Source organism: Lynx rufus, unplaced genomic scaffold (genome assembly GCF_022079265.1).
Source record: "Lynx rufus isolate CCGP_SWC_20201006 ecotype Redwood Valley unplaced genomic scaffold, mLynRuf1.p SCAF_6, whole genome shotgun sequence".
NCBI lineage: Eukaryota > Metazoa > Chordata > Mammalia > Carnivora > Felidae > Lynx > Lynx rufus.
In genome coordinates, this window is record NW_025814878.1 from 88,447,954 (window position 1) to 88,469,575 (window position 21,622).

At 36.6% G+C, this 21,622-nt stretch overlaps 1 protein-coding gene across 1 annotated transcript in view; it reads left to right on the forward strand.

The window, feature by feature from the left end:
• EYS (eyes shut homolog) overlaps nucleotides 1-21,622 on the forward strand; it is a 1,631,667-nt gene that overhangs the window by 1,396,186 nt on the left and 213,859 nt on the right. The window contains exons 33-34 of the mRNA XM_047102761.1: nucleotides 278-386; nucleotides 9,586-9,806. Of these exons, the coding sequence (XP_046958717.1) occupies nucleotides 278-386; nucleotides 9,586-9,806 (330 nt within the window). The remainder of the gene's footprint in view (nucleotides 1-277; nucleotides 387-9,585; nucleotides 9,807-21,622) is intronic.

Sequence of the window (21,622 nt, forward strand, 5' to 3'; positions counted from 1 at the left end):
GAAAGCTCTTTTGGTTTTGTGGGGGTTTAACTTTCTGAAAGCATTTCAAGTCCTGATTTAGAGATAGAAAGAGAAGGAAAATAAAATTTCAGCATAAGAAAAGAAATATATCTTTCATCTATCCTAAAATGTTCACACTTGGTTGAGGCCATATTTCAGGATTATTATGATCCAGAAAGTACCTCTCTCATTGAAGAAGTACTTACCATCCATGTGTGAAGTTACCCTGTTCTTGCCAGTAATACATGCAATAATGGCTCTTCTGTTTTGTTTCCAGCTACACAATCCCTGTGGGCAGCTCTCAGAGTGTGTGTATGATTGAAGTGACTGCAGATGGAAAACCTCCAATACTGAAGAAAGACACAGAGCTATCCCATGTGTCTCAGGTAGTTATGCAAATATCCAGCTCCAGACATTACTAAGTGTGCCCTCAATATTTCCAATAACTATTTATTTTTAAGTTAATAAATACACATCATATTTCTTTATTGAACATATTCCTTGTAAAAGCTCTCAACAAAACACCAGAATAGTCATCCCTGATACTTTAGGTACAATTAAATATATTTAATACTGCCTGTCGCTATAAAAGTTTTATTAAATTTAACAAGAAATTGATCTTCGTCTCACACTTTGCATATAATATGTTATGCTTGATGAAAAACACAGCACAGGAATGGGTAAAGATTAGCAAGATGCGGGGCACCTGGGTGGCTCAGTCGGTTAAGCGTCCAACTTAGCTCAGGTCATGATCTCACTGTCTGTGAGTTCGAGCCCCGCATCCAGCTCTATGCTGACAGCTCAGAGCCTGGAGTCTGCTTCAGATTCTGTGTCCCCCTCTCTCTCTGCCCCTCTCCTGCTCATGCTCTGTCTCTCTCTGTCTCAAAAATAAATAAAAACATTAAAAAAAAGATTAGCAAGATACAAAACAGTAATTAAAAACGCATTTTATAGGCTATGGTAGTGCTTGTACTGTGCTGTTAAAAAGTCCCTTCTCAGAGAATTTTTCTTAGAAACATTGAATGAAGCAAAATTTAGAGAAGAGAGGATGGATGGTTGTCCTTCCAGAGACCAGGCAATTCGCTGAATTCTTTTAATTTTAATGATGTGGTTGGTTACATGCTTCTTAGTATGACTTTATAGAAATACATTTAAGATAAAGAATTCCTGGTTCATTTGATCATCATAGAGAGTTAATCTGTATAATTAGAGCTCCAAAGTGCTAATTTTAGTGCACTTTAAAGCTGGCAGTGTGGAGGGCCCTAATGAATTGGAAATTTCATTTTATTTCTATTTTTTTCTACGTAGTTTTTTTTTCCCATATTGAGCATATACAAGCATCTTAAAGAAGCACATAAGAATAGCTAACATTTGCATGAGCACATTACATTTTTCAAATTATGGCTATATATTTTATCTCATTGGATCTTCACAAGAACTCTCCAAAGTAAGAATTATTATCACTTTTACAAGATAGTATCTTATAAAACTGAGTATCAGATGTCCAAAATTTCATAGTGATAAGGAAAGAGACTTGATCCCAGATTTTCTGATTCCCACGCTTTGTTGTTGTTGTTGTTCCTTTTATAATACACCTAATTTCTGCTGCAACAGATTCAACACTGTCTAGTGGATTATGATGGTAAGAATAAAATTGGCTTTTGTTTTGAAGAAAAAAAGAGACAAACAAACAAACAAACAAAAATAAACACAGACTCTTGAATACAAAGAACAACCTAGAGGTTGCCAGGAGGGGAGGCAGGTGAGTGAATGGGTGAAACAGATAAAGGGGATTAAGAGTACACTTTTCATGATGAGCTCTGACTAGTGTACAGGATTGTTGGATCATTACATTTTACATTACATTACATTACATTACATTACATTACATTACATTACATTACATTACATTACATTACATTATTTTTTTAATGTTTTTATTTATTTCTGAGAGAGAGACAGAGAGAGAGACAGCATGAGCAGGGGAGGGGCAGAAAGAGAGGGAGACACAGAATCCGAAGCAGGCTCCAGGCTCCAAGCTGTCAGCACAGAGCCCAATGCAGGGCTCGAACTCACAAACCATGAGATCATGACCTGAGCCGAAGTCAGCCAGTTAACCAACTGAGCCACCCAAGCACCCTATCTTTTCAATAAATACTCATTAGTGGAATTGCTGGATCATATGATACTTCCATTTTTAATTTTTTGAGGAACCTCCATACTGTTGTATATAGCAAGTGCACAATTTTACATTCCCACCCACAGTGCACGAAGGTTCCAGTTTCTTCACATCTTTTTCAACACTTGCTATATTCTGTTGTTTTTTTATGACTACCCTCACAAATGTGAGATGGTTTTTAATTATGATTTTGATTTGCATTTCCCTGATGAGTAGTGATGTTAAACATCTTTATTACATATCTTTTGGTTATTTATATGTCTTTGGAGAAATGTCTATTCAAGTCTCGTGTCAGTTTTTTAACCACCCTATTTGTTTTTGCTTTGAAGGCATAGGAGTTTCTTATATTTTTTTTAATATTAACCCCATATCAGCTATGTGGTTTGCAAATTCTTTCTCTCATTCTCTAGATTTCCTTTTCATTTCATTGATTGTTTCCTCTGCAGTGTAGAAGCTTTTTCATTTGACATAGTCCCCCTTGTCTTTTGTTGCTTTTGTTGCTTGTGATTTTGGTGCTATATCCAAGAAATCATTTGTTCTACAGTGTTGTTCAAGTCCTCTGTTTCCTTGTTATCTTCTCTCTGGATGTTCTAGCCATTATTGAAAAAGGGATATTAAAATCTCATACTATCATTGAGCTGCTATTTCTCTCTTTGGTTTTGTCAATGTTTGTTTCATATATTTGAGCGTTCTGATGTTGAATGCATACACATTTATAATTGTTATATCTACCTGGTCAGTTGACCCAGATAATCATTATATAATTATCATTCTTTGTCTCTTATGAAAAGTTGACTTGTCTATTTTGTCTGAAAACCTATAGGCATTCCTTTTCTTTTTTGGTTAACATTTGCATGGAATATCTCTTTCCTTTCTTTCACTCTCAGCCTATATGTGTCCTTAAATCAAAAGTGAGTCTATTATAGGGGCGCCTGGGTGGCGCAGTCGGTTAAGCGTCCGACTTCAGCCAGGTCACGATCTCGCGTTCCGTGAGTTCGAGCCCCGCGTCGGGCTCTGGGCTGATGGCTCAGAGCCTGGAGCCTGTTTCCGATTCTGTGTCTCCCTCTCTCTCTGCCCTTCCCCCGTTCATGCTCTGTCTCTCTCTGTCCCAAAAATAAATAAACGTTGAAAAAAAAAATTAAAAAAAAAAAAAGTGAGTCTATTATAGACAGAATATGTTAGATATTGGTTTTTTTTAAATCTTTTTTTATCCACCCAGTCACTTTATGTTTTTTGATTGAGGGTTTGCATTTACATTTAAAGTAATTATTGATAAGTAATAAATTGCTATTTCCATTAATTATTTTGTCTTATAACTCTTTTGTCCCTGGTTTTCTCTCTTGCTCTCTTCCTTTGTGTTTCATTGATTTTTGTATGTGTGTGTGTGTGTGTGTGTGTGTGTGTGTGTGTGTATGAACCATACTTTGATGCCTTTCTCATTTTCTTTTTTGTATCTTATATGTATAGTGTCTTTGTGGTTATCATAGGGCTTACATACAACATCTTACAACTATAATAATGTATTTTAAGCTAATAGCATCTTAACTTCAGTTGCTTGATCTTCGAGCTCTAATCTATATATACACCATTCCCAAAAAGCTTTATATTTTCATATGCTTTCATGTTGCTGTTTAGTGCCTTTTCATTTCAATTTGAAGGACTCCCTTTCGCATTTCTTGTAAGGTAGATCTAGTATTGATAAGCTTCCTCGGCTTTTGTTTATTTGGTTTGTTTTCATTGTTTTTTAATGTTATTTTAGAGAGAGAGCACATGATCAAGAGAGAGGGGCAGAAAGACAGAGAGAGAGAGAGAGAGAGAGAGAGAGAGAGAGAGGATCTCAAGCAGGCTCCATGCTCATCATGGAGCCAGATATGGGGCTTGATTCCACAAACGTGGGATCATGGCCTGAGCTGAAATCAAGAGCTGGACACTCAACTGAATGAGCCATCCAGGTGCCCCTCTGCTTCATTTTTAAAGGACAGTTTTGCCAGATATAGTGTTCTTATTTGGCAGTTTGGGGTGGGGGGAGGGAGTTGAGCACTTTGTGTATATCATCCCACTCCCTCTGGCCTTGAATGTTTCTGGTAAGAAATCCATTGATAGTCCTATGGGCCTTCCTTTTATGTGACAAGTCACTTTTTTTTTCTGCTTTCAGAATTCTCTCTTTGACTTTTGACAGTTTGATTATGTGTCTTGGTGTAGACTTCTTTGAGTTCTTTCTTGTGGTAGTTTCTGGGCTTCTTAAATCTAGATGTCCATTTTTTACCCCAGATTTGGGAAATTTTCAATATCTTTTATTTTTTTTTAATTCAGCTATAAATTTTTGTCTTCATTCCAACTAAAAGAATCAAGTAAGAAAATGTTTGAATAAGTAAAGTTAAAATTCTCATGTTTATTAACTGTCATTATATCTTCAAGTAAGTATTCTGCCCCTCTCTTTCTTCTCCTTGTGAGACTCCCATAATGCACATATTGCTCTATTTGATAGCATCTTATACGACCCTTAGGCTTTCCTCACTCTTCTTCAATCTTTTTTTTTTTCCTTTTGCTCCTCTAACTGAATAATTTCAAAGAAACCTATCTTTGAGGTTTGAGTTTGAGTTTGCTGATCAAGTGCTTCTGCTTGATCAAGTCTTTTGATGAAACCCCTCTAATAAAGTTTTCAATTTAGTTTTGCATTTTCAGCTCCAAAATTTCTGCTTGATTCTTTACTATATTTTCTCTTTGTTGATGTTCTCATTTTCTTTATGCTTCATTTTCCTGAGCTCATTGAGCATCTTCATGACTGTGACTTTCATTCTTTCTCAGGTACTTCCATTTCTTTAGGGCTGGTTGCTGGAGACCTCTTTTGTTCCTTTGATTTTTTTTTCCCCATTTCTTCCTTTACATTGTAGAATTCGTGATGAGATCTACACTATAGAAAAAACAGACATCTCTCCCAGTCTTTATGGACTGGCTCTGTATAGGAAAAGATCTTCACCAATCAGCCTGAGAGTCTGAGAACCTCTCAAACCTGTGCATGTATCTTCTCTGGACTTGTGTGTGTAAATTCTCTATTATAGCAATTTGCCAGTTTCCTTTTCCAGGTACTCATAGTGTTTTGCTGCTTCTGGTGTCTGCAGTACTACAGGTTCTCTGGAGCTACCTACCACAAGCCACCCACTTCTCTTTTGTTCTCAGCAGCCCCAGAGTTTCTAGAGTACATGGGTCATGCAGAACTTCCAAGTCAGGCAAAATAGAAACCAGTCACTCAAGAAACCCATAGAAAAGCCATAATGTTAGAAACATGCTCCACTCTTCTTTACCCTGCCCCCCTGCTCTGGCCCCTATAAGAGACCACCAAATTATATCAGCCTCAGTCTACTGCATCAGCGGTCCTCTGGAGCAGCAACACAGCATCCAGCCGTCTTTTGTTTTCAGTGATGGCCAGGTCCCATCAAGACAGGGGAGACAAACTCATTCTTCACTCAGCCCCCTGAAAAGACATTATTTTGGGTGCACACTTCAACTCTTGCCACTGCTAGGGAGAAGTCAGGAGTTAGGGGGGTTTTGCCTACCCTTCCCCCCTTCCCACTGAGCTGCAGGGGACATCTACAGTGAGTGAATTCATGTTATTCCAACCTTTGCATTTGGTCTCAGTAGCGCCACACCTGGCACACTTTCCTGTCAGCACATAGATTCAGACAAAACGGAAACTAGTCCTTTGGTCAGTCCCTGAAAAGTCTGCACATAGTATATATGTTTCATTCTTCTATTTCCCTCCCCAGAGAGAAACTAGAAGCTGGAAGTTTTCTTCTAGTTATACCTCACTGAGTCTGGGGGAGAGCTTTGGCCAGTGAGTGCCACAGATTTTCCTGTCATCCTCAATAACAGCTGGTTTCATACTCACCTGGGGTACAAGTGCTTCTTAACTCAGTCTACTCATTTCTCACAAAAGGATTTGGTCTGTGTATTGTTGTTGAATTAATATCTCCCTAAAGAAGGAGTAGCTGGAGCTTTTTATTTTGCCATATTGCTGATCTGTATACTATATTTTCTAAATATTTCATTTATTTATGATTTCATTCCCAAGATTACATTAAATTTCCATTTAGACAAAAATAATCCATATCCTTTTCTTTTTTGTATCTCTACTTCCCTATATCACTGTGCTCACAGGGTAGCAACTCAGTTCATTGATTGCTTCACTGAAGTTTGGTTTTTTCTTTGACAAAGGGAGAAGATACTATTTTGAGAACGTTCTCTAGCCTGGAAAGCCTTAAGAATCAAAGATTTAACTGGAAAGTAAAGAACTAATGAGGATTTCATTGCTATTTATCAAATTAAAAAAAACCTCTTTTTGTAAGCTACTTGACATTAATCTCATAAGAAATTGAAGAATTTCCATATAAGCACTATCGGGCACTCTATGCTATATATATTAAATATTGAAAGCTATATTACAATTAAAGTGATATTAATATTCCTTCTTGAGTGGTATCCAGTGAGGACCTCCTGGAGACTGAATCTAGTGAAACAGCAAGGTTATAAGGCAGCATAAAGTAGAAGAAGATGCCTAGAAATTAAACAGGAAACTGTAAAACACACACACACACACACACACACACACACACACACACACACACAAACCAGGATTGAGTGTCATAAATCAGGTCATTTGTAAAAACCTATAGTAAACCTCCTATTTATAAGACACTGTTATGGACTCTGAAGGAATCCCAAAATGACCATGTTAGAGGCCCTACCCCAAAGGGATTAAAATTAATATAGAAGAGACTGTATGGTCATAGATTCTTATGGGGAGGAGAGAGAGAGAGAGTGAGTTAGAGAGATCTCTTCTAAGATAAATATTGGTTCTGCCTTTTGATCCCCTTTCATTAAATGCCTCTAAAGTTTTTTAAAAATTTAAGATAAATCATATGTAAGAAGTAATTTAAATAAATCCTTCTTGCCAAACACCTTACACAGCATCTCTTATCCCATTCCAAGACTTGATGTTTCTGGTTTTGAATTTGTCTGCATTAAATTCAGATAATATTAAAAACAAAAATCTAGTAACAACACCCAAATAAAAGTCAGTGTTTCAATTATAAGTCATCACATTCTTGAGTAAAGACAAGTACACTCCAGTAGTTAATCTTAAGTAAAAACTACGTTAGTTACCTTCCTGTTAACATAAAAGTTATTTAATTTAAGATTTGAGGCTGTAAAACAAAACTAAACATTGAATCTAGATATCATTACAGAAATATATGTAGACTCCAAAGTCTAAATTTAAATTAAAACAGAATAAAGAAGAGATAAAGCAACTTCTTACCTGTTTCCACCTCTGTAGTTTTTAGAAGTTTGTTCCCTTTTGCCTGTCTTCTTATTTTATTCCTACACATTATAAAAGGGCAACTATATTCTTCCTTTAAAGAGAAAACTCTGGGAGGAAAGGGAATGCTTATTTCACTCTTATCATTTGTGGAGTCCTTTTCCCTCAGTCACCATTCATATTTTTCATTATCTTGATGATTCCTCCTTGATTATCCATGTCTGTTCTCTGTGGTTTTATCTTGTAAGATCATATCTTCATGTCAGACTCTATTCTCCATAGTCTGATTCACAAGAAGTTATTAGAAAAGACTTATTTTAAAGACCTGTCTCCTTAGAAATGATTATACACACAAAAGGCTGCTCCTGGATAATTAAGAGTCTGGGGATAGAGGAAGTCAACCATTTTAATGGTTATCTATGTTCAGTCAATGGCAGCAGCTTTTTCAGACATTTCAGGACTCCAACTAAGCTTGAGCCTCAGATCAGAAGAAATACAAGAGCCATCTACTTTCATTGTTTGGGTGTTTTTTAATGGTCTAATAAATCATAGATAGCTCTATAGACTTTCCCTCAGATCTGACTACTGCTGACAGAAGAGGAGGATATTCTTCCATCCTTTATCAGTTTTGTGCTAAAACAGCACACTTGTCAAAGCTGTGAGAGGTTTGCTGTTCCAGGTGTGTGATCAATACACAAAGATGTCAAAGATCCTCGGTGAGAGAAGGTCATGGCCTTGGATTCACTGATTCTACAGGTTCACGGTAGATCCCAGATTGCATTAGCAGTGAGTTACTTATCTTAAATTGATAAAAGAGTTTTTGCTAATAGTTTATTAGAGTAGTAATATAAATGGACTTAGCATATGAGAAAGGATGTGAAAACAAACAGAAATACTCCTGTACTGCAAGAGGGCCTATTATTACACCTTGAGTTTTCCACCCCACTATGCCCGAAAATAGTCATCCTCTGGGTGACTGTATATCTGAATCTTTTATAAAGTACACACACACAAAATTAAGGAATGCCTTTAGAAGCAGAACTCGAGTTACTAAAAAAGAACAAGAGCTCAAATAATAGAGTTAGTTAGATCTATTATGGGTCATGGAGATGCTTTGATGTTCCTAGAATTGAACATGCTCTGTTCTCTAAAAGTGCATTTGCATCAAACCAGAGCATATTAATGTAAACATTAGGTGACATTACTGAGCATTTCCCATTCTCTCCTCCCCTTAGAGCCCTAACTTAATTATTTGGCTCTACTTTCAGAATTCTTGCAATGATAGTTTTCCATTTTAGTGGATCTGTAATGTCAATCTGGATACTTTTCAGGTATCAGTTTGGAGTGCATGAATGTGTATTGGGGATAAGGACATCAGAGGCATAAACTGCACAAATGCTGCATGCACCTTTTGTATGCCAACAGCCCTGAAGATCAGGGTCTTGTTACCACTTAATCCAGAATTCACGTGTATTCATAAATTCCTGTTTGGGAAAGTTACTTTTTATATACATACAAATGATGAGAATTCAATTTATATACGTTACTGAAGGGTGGGAAGAGAGATTAAGTAGCAGTTTACATTGTGCCAGTGATTTTATCATCATGCTGGTCAGCGAGTATAAGCTCTGTTTCCAAATAAGGTCGCATTCGGAGCTACTGAGGGTTAGAACTTCACATAGGAATTTGGGGGAAACACAATTCAATCTCTAACAATAGTTAATTAACAAGACTCTATTTTCCTTATCAGTTATTATTTGCTAATATTTACATTAAGATTCAAACACTTCACTTCCAAAATACATTTCAGAGTAATCAATCAACAAGTTTTAGTGAATGCCCTTTTTTAAAAAAAATTAAGATTTCATTACGTATTGTGAGAGTTACAAAAGAAATATAAAATAAGGACCCTTTCCTAAGGTAACTTATCCTACCACCTAGTAGAGGTGACAAAACTAAGCAACAATTACGAACTGTTTTACACAGAAAGATACATTAAAACATGCCTTACAGAACAAAACATTCTAGGTCTTTCTCGTATAATCTGGCAACACCTCATCAGATATTTTTGTTGTTATTTTTCTTATAGGTGCATTTTGAATCAATGTACCTTGGCCATATCCCAGAAGATGTTAAGATCCATAAGAATGCAGGTCACATTTATGGGTTCAATGGCTGCATTCAAGAGCTTCAAGTAAACAACAAAGAATTCTTCATCATTGATGAAGCACTACGTGGAAAGAACATCGAGAACTGCCATGTCCCATGGTGTGCTCGTCATCTATGCCACAACAATGGCACCTGCATCAGGTTAGTTCTAGCCTCTTGAACTCTAACCTCTATTTCTTGACTCCATTCTTAAAACAACAAAAACCAGCAGCACTGTCATCTGGGTGATGGAAAGGTCTGGAACTTCCAATTTTGTGTATGCATCATCTAGGTGTTTCACGCATGTGGTGGATACTTGTTTGTTCAAAGAAAGTTGTATATTGTGGTTCCAATGTCAAGAAATACTTGACCTCTGAAAATAACTAGGTAACTGGACCTGATTTTGGCAATTTCAGATAGATTCAAGCATAATTTACCAAGGTGTTCTGCTTTTGGAATATATAAATGACAGATTTTTATTCATTGATAATGGTTTTGATGCATTAATTTTTATTGCATTTTTTGCTTCATCTTCAAAAATATAAAAGATCAACTCAGATCTCTAAGATTGAAGATGGAGAAGAATACTTATATCTGTTTCTTCTTTTTATTTGCAATCTGTATGTCAAGGAGGAAAAAGCCTATATACCTTATTTCCCTTGAAATAAAGATTCATCCTGCTCTTATAAGATTAAAAAGATTTTAATTACAATTACTTTCTGCTCCACTAAAATGTCTTAAGTGAATCAACCCTGAGGGAGTCTCATTTGGACAGGTAGAACATATTCCCAAATTTCTTTAATCCTCTGAGAAATCTTTATTTCAGGGCTACAAATAATGACAGAGAGGATGGTAAAGCATGTACAGATTATATTAATGAAAGTCAAGGAAAAATTGACCAAATCTCACAGGAAATATCTTAATTAATTCACCTCAGTGTTTCTAAGGGGCAAGGTATCAAGTAGGTAATGACTCCACAAAAGTAAACATCTGTATGCATAGTGTGGGAAAGAGAAAAAAAATTTATCGCAAGAGTAGATAGGAATGGTAGGCAGAGATGGGCTCTGAAAATAATCAGTGGAAAAGGAAATGAAAAACAACATAGAACCACAGGCCAAAGACAGGAACAGAGGAATGGGCAGGTATGATAAAGTCAAGGTGATATATTTACCGAACAATCACACTCTGACCTAATATTTGAGGAGAAAGCATAGTTTAGTGGAAAAAGAGGATATCAACTCTTGGGGTGTCTAAACCCTTTGCTTCTGATTAGCTCTGCCCAAGTGTGTGCCTTGATTTACACATTTGTAAAATGACACCAGCAATTAGGACTTAATTCATATAAGAAAAACATAACAGATGAAGTTTCAAAGGACTTGAAAAGAGTGAATTTTGAGTTTGAGTGAAGCTAACTTCCTTGGTCGTGGTTATTTTTCTGAAAGAAACAAAACTAAGGTCTTATTTAATAAGTAGTCTGCTTTATAGTGAACCCACTAATAGCAATTATTTTTAAAACATATAATAATGCAAAAATTATCCAGTAAGATAACCTTCAGGACCCTGAAGGAAAATTAACTGTTGTGTAACTAAGTGAAATAGAAACAGGAAAACAGCTTTTCCTACTGACTTACTAATGTCTGAAATATTTGTGTCATTCAACCTAAATTAAATATTGTCAGTGAGGCTTTACCACTGACAGAATTATAAAAGTGACAAGAATTGTGTTTCCTCTCTTTCTATATATGATGAACAGATTTTAACATAGACCCCATTATCCCTCTCCCAGTGTTCATGCCTTTGTATGATTCCCTCTCCTTTAGTGTAGGATCTATGATTTGCTTTGAACCAACAGAATTGGTGAAACCAATTGGTGAACCAACAGAAGGTGGTGAAACGTCAGTTATGTCATTAGGTTACATAAGATTGTAGCTGCATCTTGCAAGGAGACCCTCTCTGTCTTGCTGACTTTGATAAAGCATGAAGCATTTTGGAGAAGGTCCATGTGACAGGGCACTGAGAATAGCCTCCAGCAAACAACCAGTAAGGTGGCCTCTAGCTGACAGCCAGCAAATATTGAAGCCCTCAGTTCTACAACTGCAAGAAACTAAATTTTACCAACAACCACTTCAGCTTGGGAGCAGGTCCTTCCCAATTGAACCTTGAATAAGATCCCAACCTGACCAACACCTTGACTGAAGCTTAGGGGCCTCTTATACAGAGGACCAGTTAAGCCTTTCCTTAAACCCTTGACCCACAGAAAAAATAAGATAATAAATGTGTTTTAAGTTGCTAATTCTGTGGTAATTTTGCCATACAGCAATAGAAAACAATTATACTCTAATTTTCTACAGAAGTGTCCACATCACCAACTCGGAGAATAGGTAAGAGTTAGTTTTACTTTGTAACAATAGCTGTCAGAGATACTGTAAGCCAAATACATGCTAAATAAAATAAATCTCTTATTTTCATAAACTAGAGAACCTCACATGACTTCCAGTTTTAGTTATTTAATATGTATTTGAAAAAAAAGTAAAAATAATTATTCTAGTAGGATAGATATAAAATAGCCCTAGGTTCATTCTCTTAGATTTATTTCAGCAAACATTGCCTGAAGGCCAACTGAGGGAAAGTACTATGTGAAACGAAGATGTATATTTAAGACACTATCCTGCACACAAGCAGCTTTCAGTTTAGTATGGAAGCTTTATCAGCACTTAAGGCCTTAGAGTGAATTCCCCCCCCACACACACACACACACAAAAGTATCTGTTTTCCATCATATACATTATTCTGGCTTTCCATATCAATTTCTCAGTCTTTCAACCTCTCAACCCCTACTCCAGAGAAATCCACTCAAATGACAGCTGATTTTGGCAAGCACTATTTAAGGTCTTCCAGATCTGTATGTGCCTTTTATTGTTAGTGAAATGGAGACTAGCTGGCTGTAACCCCAAATAAAACACTCTTCACATCCTCTGAACAACATGATTGCTATCTTGATTACCAATGCTGAACTGCCAAAACTACTCTTTGCGTTATTGCATCCAGGACATGCTGGTCCATGGCAACTACAACTTCCAATCCAGCATCTCCTTATGCACACCAACACCATAATACACTGGAGTTGGCTAATTTCAGAACAACAACAAAAATAGACCTCTCAGAAGGATCATAAGAACAGCCCCTTGGAGGTCAAAAGTTTAATCCAAGAAGAGCACAGATAGCTATAGGGCTACAGGGAAGATTATCAGAATAAGAATGGTATGTTTACTCTTTCCTGTTTTGTCTAAAATACCAATAGTAAACCATAATAGGGCATTCCAGCAGTCTGTGTAGCAACTCATAAGGAGAACCAGAATATGTACTGAAGGAGGACTCCCAGTGAGGCCATGAGCAGCTTCAGTCCATAGAGAAGAACACAGAACAAAAAAATGTCATAAAGAATCCTCACCATGACCAACACACTGCCCCCAGCAGACGCATACCCATACTTGGAATACATGGAATGGTATAAAGTTTTCCAACCAAGGAACCTAGAGAAACTCTGCTACTGAGCCCTATCTTGACTTGGACAAAATGGACCTGAACTGGCTTAATGCTTTTGGCAACTCAGTTCCCATCTGTGTTGTTGGCAAAAGCCAAAGATTATTTTCCTGTCCGTGTTGTCGCATCATAAAAAGGATCTCTCCAGGACCTTCCAGACTGTCTTCCAACCCTTGTCACCTTTTGGGTCTGTCAGTGCTATCTGACTTGATGTCACTCCTGAGCCTGCCTACCCAGGCAGACTTATAAACTCTCCTCTCCTTTTCTCCTGTTTTTTTTGTTTGTTTTTGCTTTTTATATATGCAAACAGATATATTCTGGAGGAGAATGTAAAATCAACATGCATTTGAAAACATGAAACTTCAATAATTAAATACTTGTCAAGGGCTGGAAGGATGAGATACTTTGACCCCTAAGGAGTAGGGGCTCATTTTGGATTATTCTAATGGGAAAAAGCTGAATAATTAGAATATTTCATGGTGGTTTGCCTTCTGAAACTATGAGGGTCCTCATGAGTCTGGGTTTGCTTTCCATGGCTTCCTGGCACTAGCAACTATTCTTAGAAATGAAATGCATATTATTCTTATGGATTGGCAATATCAGTGTTTTAGCAAATCAAAACACAAATGTTATGTTTGCAATGATTTCTAATTAGGGCACTATAAATAGCTGGAGTATAAAATAGTCAACCTGGGAAGGAGAGCCATCCACGATCCTCTGTCTTGCTGAGTAACTGGGAGAAATGAGACAACCAGGGAAATCTCAGATTTTCAGAATCCTCAGAAATTATTGAACCTTATACCTCATTTACAATGTCCTTCACTCTGTCCTTGTTTCACTCCTGTCTTTTTGGTATGTCTTTGTTTTTTCATGTTTATCACATTGTAGTTAGTTAAAAATCCAGTTTGAACTGCCCCCAGCAGATCCTTTTAGTAAACTGACATGAAGAAGTCACTTCAAATCCTGGCTTAGTTGCTTAATAATTATGTGAACTTGGGCAAGTTTGCTAATCTTTTGGAACCCCATTAACTGAGCTAGAAAGTAGAGATGCTTTCTGTATCAGGTAGGAATCCTTCTGTTACAAATTCTGGGAAACTCATCCCAAACAGAATTTACTGGTTCACACTAAGTGGAAGGCTGTGGATTCCCATTTTAGGTATCTTTTGATTCATGACTTAAAGGCCACCCTAGGGCCCAGTTTCTTCTGCTCACTTTGGACACTTCAGTTTTCACTCCATTCTCAGATTTCAAATATAGCAAAATGGCTATAGGTGCTCCATCACCTACACCCCTCAGGTTTTCTCTCTTCTCCTATTTTCCCAGAAGAGAAGATTGGATTCAAGACAGCTTTCAAAATAGCAGAGCAATTTCAATAAGGTATATCAATATTTAGCCTTTCTGGATTGAAAAGGAATAGACAGAGTGACCTGATAGAATTCTTTTTTGGTCTACAAGTTTATTTTACTTCCAAAGTAACAGACCCTGTATGTTCAGAAAGAAAGAGTCATTATTACAAGGTCAAGAAGAAAGCTTTTTTACCTCTCAGCTTTTCTGTCTCAAGATATAAAGACACTAATTTTTAAATACTATAGCATGTATGCATGATGGTTTTACTTGAAAATGCAAATAATTTGTCATCACAATTTAATTGATCTAGTCCAGTGACTTTCATCTAGAATTTAAAAAAAAAATCTCTCCTAACCTTAAGAGAGAGAAAAGTTTTTTTCAGTACACACACACACACACACACACACACACACACACACTTGTACACCCTAATCCACATCTCCTGGGAATGCTTTTTCCAACATATAAAGACTAGTGGTTTAATAGTGGTTTAATAGGAGATAACCCTTAAAGAAGCATACTTACTCTAAAGAAGAGTAGGATGGTAAGTGAAGAGACGTTCAGTACCATAAAGCTATACTTTAGGGTTCATGCAATCAACCCTATTTATAGCTATTTGTAAACAAAATCATCACTCATTTTAGCAGCTTGGTTGATAAGTTAATAAGTGTTATTCAGTGTTAATAAGTTCTGTCCCTCCATTGTCTATGAAGGTAACCTGCTTACAAGAAGACAAATTTCATGTTGAAAAATATTAAGAGGAGTAACACTTCAGCAGCTTTACCAAGCAAATGTCATTCTGCTTTGAGTACCATCACATGTTTCTGGACAGTATCCAACCTTTTTTCATTTTGTTATAAATCTGTGCTAGAATTTTCAAACCCCTGTGGTTGCTCATTTCAGAGAAACCCAAATTGCATGTAGTGAAATTCAGTTTAGAAAAGTGATAAAGAAGGGTTATTCTGAGTATCCAAATCTCTATGGACTTTGAACAAGCTGTTTCCAAAAGGGCATACATAGGAAGGTTAGCAAATTAAACAGATAATATTTAAATCACTTTCTCCTTTCTATGCCAGATGTTTTTAAATAGGTTAAATAATAATTTAAAAGGATCTCAGGTTTGGGAATATAACCTATACAGCAAATGCACTAAGAACTCATGTCACTGACATTATAGTAAATAATTATTGAAATGCAAGTTTTAAACTTAGTCTTAATTTTACCAGGTGCTAAGCCTATAGGAATGTATTTTATCATGCACTGAAAGTCAATAATTCCCATATGTGAATGAATGTGCTGTCTGTGCCTCTAATTGTTCTCATAGCTTTTATTCATCACTAACCAATGCTACCCTCCATGTGCTGGGGCAGGGGTCAGCAAACTTTTTTGTAGATGTCAAAATAGCAAATATTTCAGACTTTGCATCACAGCGATTCAACTCTGCTATTTTATATGCCTTTGACAACATATAAAAAATGAATGGGCATGGCTGTGTTCCAGTAAAACTTTATTCACACAAATAGATGACTAGCAGGATTTGGCCCAAGGGCCATGGTTTGCAGACCACTGCGCTAGGATAAAAGATGGATGAAAGAGTTGTTTTATTCAATTCATTGACGAAGAAAGTCCAACTCAATTTAATTTTCAATGTTAAACAATGTTTACATAGATAGATAGATAGATAGATAGATAGATAGATAGATAGATAGATAGAGGTGCCTGGGTGGCTCAGCCAGTTGACCATCCAGCTCTTGATTTCGGCTCAGGTCATGATCTCACAGTTCCTGAGATCAAGCTCTGCATCACACTCTGTACTGACAGTATGGAGCCGGCTTGGGATTCTCGTCTCTCCCTCTTTCTCTGCCCCTCTCCCATTGTCACAGGTTCTCTCTCTCTCTCTTTCTCTCTCTCTCTCTCAAAATAAATAAATAAACATGTTTTTAAAAGTTATATGGGTATTATAAGGTATTGACTCATGCAGTTATGGAGGCTAGCAAGTTCTGCAATCTGTCAGTCCGCTAAAAACCCAAGAAAGCTAGTGATGTAGATGCCAGTCTGAGTCTGAAAGCTTGAAAACCAGGAGCGTTGATGGCAGGAGATTGATGTCACAGCTCAACAGTCAGAGAGCAGGGCGCCTGGATGGCTCAGTCGGTTAAGTGGCCAACTTCGGCTCAGGTCATGATCTCGCAGTCTGTGAGTTCAAGCCCTGCGTCGGGCTCTGTGCTGACAGCTCAGAGCCTGGACCCTGTTTCAGATTCTGTGTCTCCCTCTCTCTGACCCTCCCCCATTCAGGCTCTGTCTCTCTCTGTTTCAAAAATAAATACACATTAAAAAAATTTTTTTAATAAAAAATAAAAATTAAAAAAAAAACAGAGAGCAAATTCTACTTTCCTCTACTTTTTGTTCTGTTCAGATCCCCAAGGGACTGGATGATGCCCATCCAAGTTGGAAAGGGTCATCTGCTTTATTCAGCCTATGAATTCAAATACTGATTTCTTTTAGAAACACCCTAAGAGATACACCCAGAAATAATGTTTAACCAGCTATTTAGGTATCCTCTAGCCCAGTCAGGTTGACACATAAAATTAACTAAAACAAGTAATCTCCAAAAAAAAAAAAAAATTGTATTTCTTACCATTAGGGAACTTTCATTGTTCCCACTGTCCCATGTGAATAGAAGTAAAAATTGGTTTCTTTCATTCTGTTCTTTCAATTCATTTTCCCTTTTCTTTCAATCCATGTTTTCTCATTTCATAGACATCTTTTTTGACATTGTTTGATAAAAAGAACTTTTTTTGTGATTTCTAGATATTTAGTTTTCAAATCATTTAGCACTTCAAAATGAGGTAGGAGCTGTAAATTGAATTTGAAATTGCAGTAGTAACAACCATTAGAGTACAAAAGATTAGGGTATCATGTCTTAGCATTTCTATCTGTTCTGTAGTGAGTAGCAACACCCCCACAAAATGTTTGCTTGTCTTGTCATTTCATAGTGGTATGTAGCTAGGCATCACCTGCTGAGATCTTTTAGTTATTACTCTATATCCAGGCCAGATTACCCCTAATCTAGCTCAGTGGTCTACTCTCACCTTCTGAATACCAAGGGGGGAAAAAGAGCCTATTTCAGATCAATTTCTCACCACAAATTTAAACTAATAACATCTTCAAATATTTAATCCTTCTTCTTAGTTGCTACACTTTCTGTCTACAGTCAGCATCCTTGAAATTGTACTCAGAATTTGTGTCTCATGTCGTAGAGGACTAATTTGTATTTGGTTAGATTATTCTCAGCTGTAAAAGTTTGCTACTGAGCATCTAAGCATCTCAATTGTAGGTAGCCCCTATTGCTAGAAAGAAGGTGAAAAAAGAAAGTACCCAACCAGGTTTCAGGTAAAAATTTAGGAGTGTATGTGGTCTTCTCCATTTCTCTCATTGTGTTAATTAATTGAGCATTTAAGACATTTATCTATGTATCCTTTCATTAAAGGCAGTTTAAACTTTAGAGGGTTTTAGTTTTCTTTTGTCAGTGATGTCAAGCGTGCTCTGTAGGATTTCTCTTTACTTTTTCTTAATGGAATATCATGCATGTTCCAGAGCTTTCTATTCATGTTGACATATTAAAAGCATGTTTCAGCCTACTCCAGTTTAAAACTTCCACCTTACATTTAGTTTAATGGTTCCAGTCCCCTTCTTGGTTGGGTACACCTGCAGTTCAAGAACTTGAATGGAGAAAGAATGTGATGTTTTCTTCCTGATGCCTTTCTGTCCCTCTTCTGTGTCTAGTTTGTCCATATTTGGGGCTGTTCTGGGGCAGAAGGGATTTGATTGAAATAGATTCAGAGGTTTTCTTCTTAAATGGTGCCATTTTGGTTCCGCATGTTCTCCCTACAACAGAAGCTCAGTGCTGGATCTTCTGATACATGTGTATGTGAGTCTTCACCAAAATCTGAGCAAGGGGCCACTCCACGGTTCAGTTACCCAAGGGAGGAAAAGATCTCTGGTTTATTTCTCCCAGCCGTATACTTCACAACTCCTTACTTGCTGGTGTGCTCTCCCCCGGTATAGACCTGGTTTACTCTGGAGCAAATGAAGCTAAGAGTCTCCCTCCCCCCACCCTTACACATGTCCTTCTGAGACTTGGGAGTTGCTAGGAATTGCAGTAGGTTATTATAGTTCTCTTTCAGAGGGCAAACTAGCTTGCAATCAAGATTCATTTCCATGTAAGCATTTCCTGGGAAGAGTCTAAAGAGATTTCAGAGAAAGAGGCCCGAATCTCCAAACTTCCTTGTAAGTCACTGAGATTTCTTTTCTCATTGTAAATAAATATTCACTTTTATACACAATTCTGTGTATATACTTTTAAATCCTGTTTGTTATAAAGACCAGTGTCAAAGGTCAGTTTTCAAAGAGTTTCAAACCTGACTTTCACACAAGTACATAATGAACACATGCCAAAGATTTAGTTATCTCATTAATGAAGACATGAGCATGATGGTTAAGCCTGCTTCAAAGAGAATCCAAGAGACTGAGGACAGAGTGTCACTGAGTGAATGCTAAAATAAGACTGCTGAGTTAAAGACAAAAGTAGTTAGTACCCTACAAGAGAACAAAATGTAATTTTGTGGTTTTCTTTCCTACCATTTTATGCTTGTTTGCTTCTCCATCAGACAAAAATCTACAAGTTAACATGTAACTTCAGAGTCTGGGCCTAATCAATAGTAATAGTGAGCCACAGAATAGAGCATTCTTCCAGAGGATTACATAATCTTTAAGCAGGCCTGTTAGAAAATACTCTAGTAGGATATTAAAAGAATATGCTCTTGCCCCTTTGTCTTATTTCTGAGCTTTGAGCTTTTTCTGAATACCTGCCATCTTCTGCATTACCAAAAGATGGGAGTCCCAGCTGCTCAGTCCTATCCCTCTGCTTTCCTTAATGTTTAACAAGCTGGAGGTTATCATAAGCAGAAAAGCACTTAGAAAAATAGACCCATTAAAGTCTTCCATGATGTGAAAAACAAATATATCAGTGCTATTATTAGAAGAAAGGAAAAATACAGGCATGTTTTAGCTCCATATTACTGAGATGAAATGTAATATATCACAACAAAATATTTTGGTAACTTTTTTCTGTTTTTTCCCCTGCAATATCCATATTTAGAAATTATTTTAATCCAATCTGTTTGATTAAAATGGGATTTGTGTATCTTTAAGATCATTCATCCATCCCTTCTTTCATACCACAAGCATTTGCAGAGAACCTTTTTTATGTTAAGCAGTGTGATGCATGGGATTTATAAAGAACAATAAGACATGGGATCTTTTTCTACATACTCTTTTGCTTATGATAATCTCAGGTTTGTAAAACATTAAGGGCTGCAGAGTAAAATGTGTTTTTTTCATTTATGCATACAAGGTTCAGTCTTAGGTTGAAACAGTCTAGGTTGCACAGCCTGTTGTTTATCTTTTTTGATCTCATTTCTTTCCCCCATTCTACAAGTGTCAGGTATTGTGAAAATGGATTGATGTGGGGTCATTTATTCTTGCTTGGATAGTCTGACTGAAGCTGCAGGGTTCTTAGTTGCTTATAAAAGTGGATCACATATTTGGAAAGCATAACTCTTACCAATGTAAGTGTCACAGGGTTCTTGGTAAAGTACAAATGCAGTTTAAATTGATTTTCTAACCACTTTTATTACTGGTATCCTTGAGTGCAGCAACAAGGGTTGAGCATTTGTTTTTACAGGGCAGAAAGCATTTAGGTCCTCTGCAAATCAGAGTTTCATTAAAGTCGTGATTGCAAATACAATTATATTTAAATGAGAACAAACAAGATTAAACGTGAAGAAATTGTATCATTTACACCAAATTTGAAAAGTCTCAAAGAGTTAAATTTTCAAGGTTTGACTAATAGAAAAGACCACTATCAAATTCCACACATATTTTTTACATCATATTTATGCAGCAAGGTCAAACAAGTAGGGGGAAAAAATCTCATCTTCAATTTTCTCTACCCTTAGGTAATAATACATGGAGAACTCATTTGCCCTGATTGATCTTCCTGGGCATAAGAGACCTCTCTGGCTTAAATCCCATCTGAAAACTATCCTTCCTCTCCTTTTCTTATAGAATACTAACAGTTTTTTTTTTCTCCAAAGAACAAGCAAGCAAAATATGAGCTGCTAATATGTTTTCCTTGACTGTTTTGCTCCCCTTCAAAAACTGTTAATTAATGGGGTTTTAGGAAGAATTTATGTATTAAAACCAGTTTGTTTTGTAACTAGAAATACTTATTCTTGTTTTAAATCTACATGGCTTACTACTTAAAGCTTTCATTTGTATACATGCGCACGCACACACATACACACACAAAAGATTTGGTAAATTGTGTTATGATTTTTATATGTAACTGGATATGCAACTGTTAAAATTGTGTGGAAAACTTGACAAACGAAAACAAAGCACAGTTAAAGGTGGAATGAAATGTGAGATATCTAGAATCCCTTGGCTTAGGTTTGCAAAATGCTTAAAACAAGGAGTTTAAATAATTAATTTAGGAAGGAAACAAACCAATCGTTTTGGTTCAGTAGTAGACAGAATTCCCAAGCCTTACATTTTGTTCCTGGCCCATTTGCTGCCTATTAGTTACCTTAGGAAAATTGCTTAACCTTTTATACTAGGAAAATGAAGTAAGAATTGTTCCCCCTCCCCTCCTACACAGCAAGTGATTTGGAGAACAAGTTAAAACTTGTTAAAAACTTAAGAGTATAAAGACTAGATGGAAAAACACTGGAAAATAAATTTGGTTATTGTTTATTGACATCAAAACACAATAGTGGCTTCAAGCAAGTACTGTTTATAAATACTGCTGATTGCCATTGACCTAGCAATTACCAAGTACTGTCTTTGTTTTGGAAAACGAGATAGTGGTACTGTTCTGATGTAATTTTATCTGAAAATGATGTTAACGCTTAAAATATCTTTGGGACATAGATTTAGATTTCAGCTTCACAAATGGGAAAATGGGGTATAAGTGAGTTAAGATATTTGTTCAAGTCAACACTGATAATAGAGACAGGATAAATCATACT